At 48.8% G+C, this 2500-nt stretch overlaps 1 protein-coding gene across 1 annotated transcript in view; it reads left to right on the forward strand.

The window, feature by feature from the left end:
• rptor (regulatory associated protein of MTOR, complex 1) overlaps positions 1-2500 on the forward strand; it is a 146553-nt gene that overhangs the window by 121867 nt on the left and 22186 nt on the right. The window contains 1 exon segment of the mRNA XM_080847984.1: positions 1502-1618. Coding sequence (XP_080704110.1) covers positions 1502-1618 — 117 coding nt within the window.

The raw sequence follows: 2500 nt of genomic DNA on the forward strand, positions 1-2500 counted from the left end.
TGCTGTCTTTTGTGGCCGCGTTGTGTGGGCGTGGCATGCTGTGTGGTGCTGAAGGCTGTTTTCTGTGTCTGTGCCCGCAGGCTACTATGAACGCTCCGAGTCGCAGAGGATTTCTGGACTGCGGCTCCTCCACCCAGTCGGGCCCCAGCCAAGCCCTACCAGCAAAGGCACGCACATACACCAAGCTGGGTGAGTTGCCTGAGTTCTACATCTCCTTACTTTCTTCACACACACACACACACACACACACACAGATATACTCTGAGAATTGGACCAAATGTACTATCACAGACAACCAACACTATAACCTCTCAACCATCAAGGCACATAAAGACACAAAAGCACTGAAACTATATCATACTCAGCCTGAAAACATTAAATCTGCCCAAAGGAAAATTGTGAAAATGACTTAATGGTTCTGTTCTTTTTACCAGAAGTGACTCAGCTGTACCCGTGTTCTCTTATCAGTTAGCCACAGCTCACACCACAGCTCACACCACAGCTCACACCACAGCTCACACCACAGCTCACACCACAGCTCACACCACAGCTCACACCACAGCTCACACCACAGGGTCACATATGCACCAGCAGGACAGTCGTTAGTTAGCGTGTTTTGCCCGACAGACAGTGACTCTGCCCTGCATGTTATAGTGCGCCCCACAGATCCAAACGCTGCTCATCTCCTTCCAGCGGCTCCCCCCCAATCCATGCCAGTGCCAGCAGCTCCAGCCTGACCAACGAGGTGCCCAAGCCCCCCACCCGTGACGCGCCCCCCGCGCCCGGCCCCCTACACCCGACCTCCTGGGGGCCAGGCGCCACACTCTCACCAGTTTCCCCCACAAACGCAAGATGTTTGACAAAGGGCCCGACCAGGTAGGACACTCCTGAATGCCATGTTGGATCTCCTCCAGGCTTCTGCTGAAGCCGCTGTGGAAGGTGTTGTTGTTGTTATTGTTATTGTTATTGTTGCTGCGGTAGGGGAGAAGGGTACACAATATATAATGTGATTGAATGGCAGCTGAATTGCGTATATTGAAAGTGCTTCAGTACCATTCACTCTGTGGATGACCGTGCTGTAATAAGCAGCATGTTCCATTCACTCTGTGGATGACCATGCTGTAATAAGCAGCCTGTTTATGTTCCTATTGAATTTAATGTGCAAGGAGTGGTGTTAACACAATATATAATCATGTTCTCTGACATTGCAGTGATGGACTAACCTATGCCTCTCTCTCTTTTCTCTCTCTCTCTCCCTCTCTCCCCCTGTCTGTCTGTTTCTCTGCACATCTTTGTCCTGTGTATATTATGTTTGTCTGTGTGTGATGTTCATCTGTTTGTATGTTTTCTTGTCCAACCTTTTGTCCTCTTGATGGAATTTCACTTTTCCTCTCTTTCTTTTGTCATTTCCCCTGATGGAACACCGTGTGCGTATTTGCTCTACTGTTCCTGTCTGTCCTGTCTTGATTTCTCTTCCTGTCCGTCCTGGCTCGTCCCCAAGGGGGGGAATGCTGAAGACGGAGACGAGCCGACCCCACACAGGCACTACATCAGCGCCACCATGCAGACGGGTCTGTGCGACTGGAGCGCCAAGTACTTCGCCCAGCCCGTCATGAAGGTATTCTCACCCACTAGCCCACATGTGCCAATACATGCTCGTTTTGTACAAAACAGTGTTCAAAATCCATGGCCTCGTGTTATATCATGTAATGGCTTGCACATATTTTAGACAAAAAACACTCTAGTCCCAGTGCACTGGGGTCCACACCGGTCTCTTTTATCCTAATGCTGTAGCTAGTTGAGGTGAACAAAATCAGTGGTTGCCTTCACCGAGTGCACAGTAAGAAGCATTATGGCAGCTGTTGGTTTCTTCTTGTAACAACTGTCAATAAAAATAAGCAGATGAGGAAAACATATAATTTACACTCACTTGAGCTTTTTGCCCATCCTTAAGTGGGCTATTGTAAATGGTGCTAAAAGCTTCTGTAAACCGTAGATGAATATGTGAGTTCTCAGAATGCAGTTGTAAGTGATCGTTACGATGGACATTCTTGGAAGTGTGTGCCTGGTCACTTTTGATTTGAAGACTACTTAACACATGTTGGTGGGATGTTTTTCTGTTTGGTGTCATTATTCATATTACGGGGTAACCTCTCTTGGCATCAGTTCTCGGCATCCCTTGTCTCTACAGGGTGAGCTTTACCCAGGAGGGAGCATGATCCTCACTGCCTTAGCTTTAGATCCTGTCTAATTGGCAGCCTGGCATGTGATGTCATTTATAATGCACTGCTGGAGGATCTGTGAGAAGTGTTCATTAACACTCACACACACCGACAGCCCGGCGAGATATCACACACACACACTCACGCACACACACACACACACATTCACACATACCGACAGCCAAGCAAGATACCACACCCACACCAACACCCACACCAACACCCACACCCACACCAACACCATCGCCCACACCCACACCCACACCCACACACACACA

This window comes from Sprattus sprattus, assembly GCF_963457725.1.
Source record: "Sprattus sprattus genome assembly, chromosome: 1".
In the NCBI taxonomy this organism is placed as follows: domain Eukaryota; kingdom Metazoa; phylum Chordata; class Actinopteri; order Clupeiformes; family Clupeidae; genus Sprattus; species Sprattus sprattus.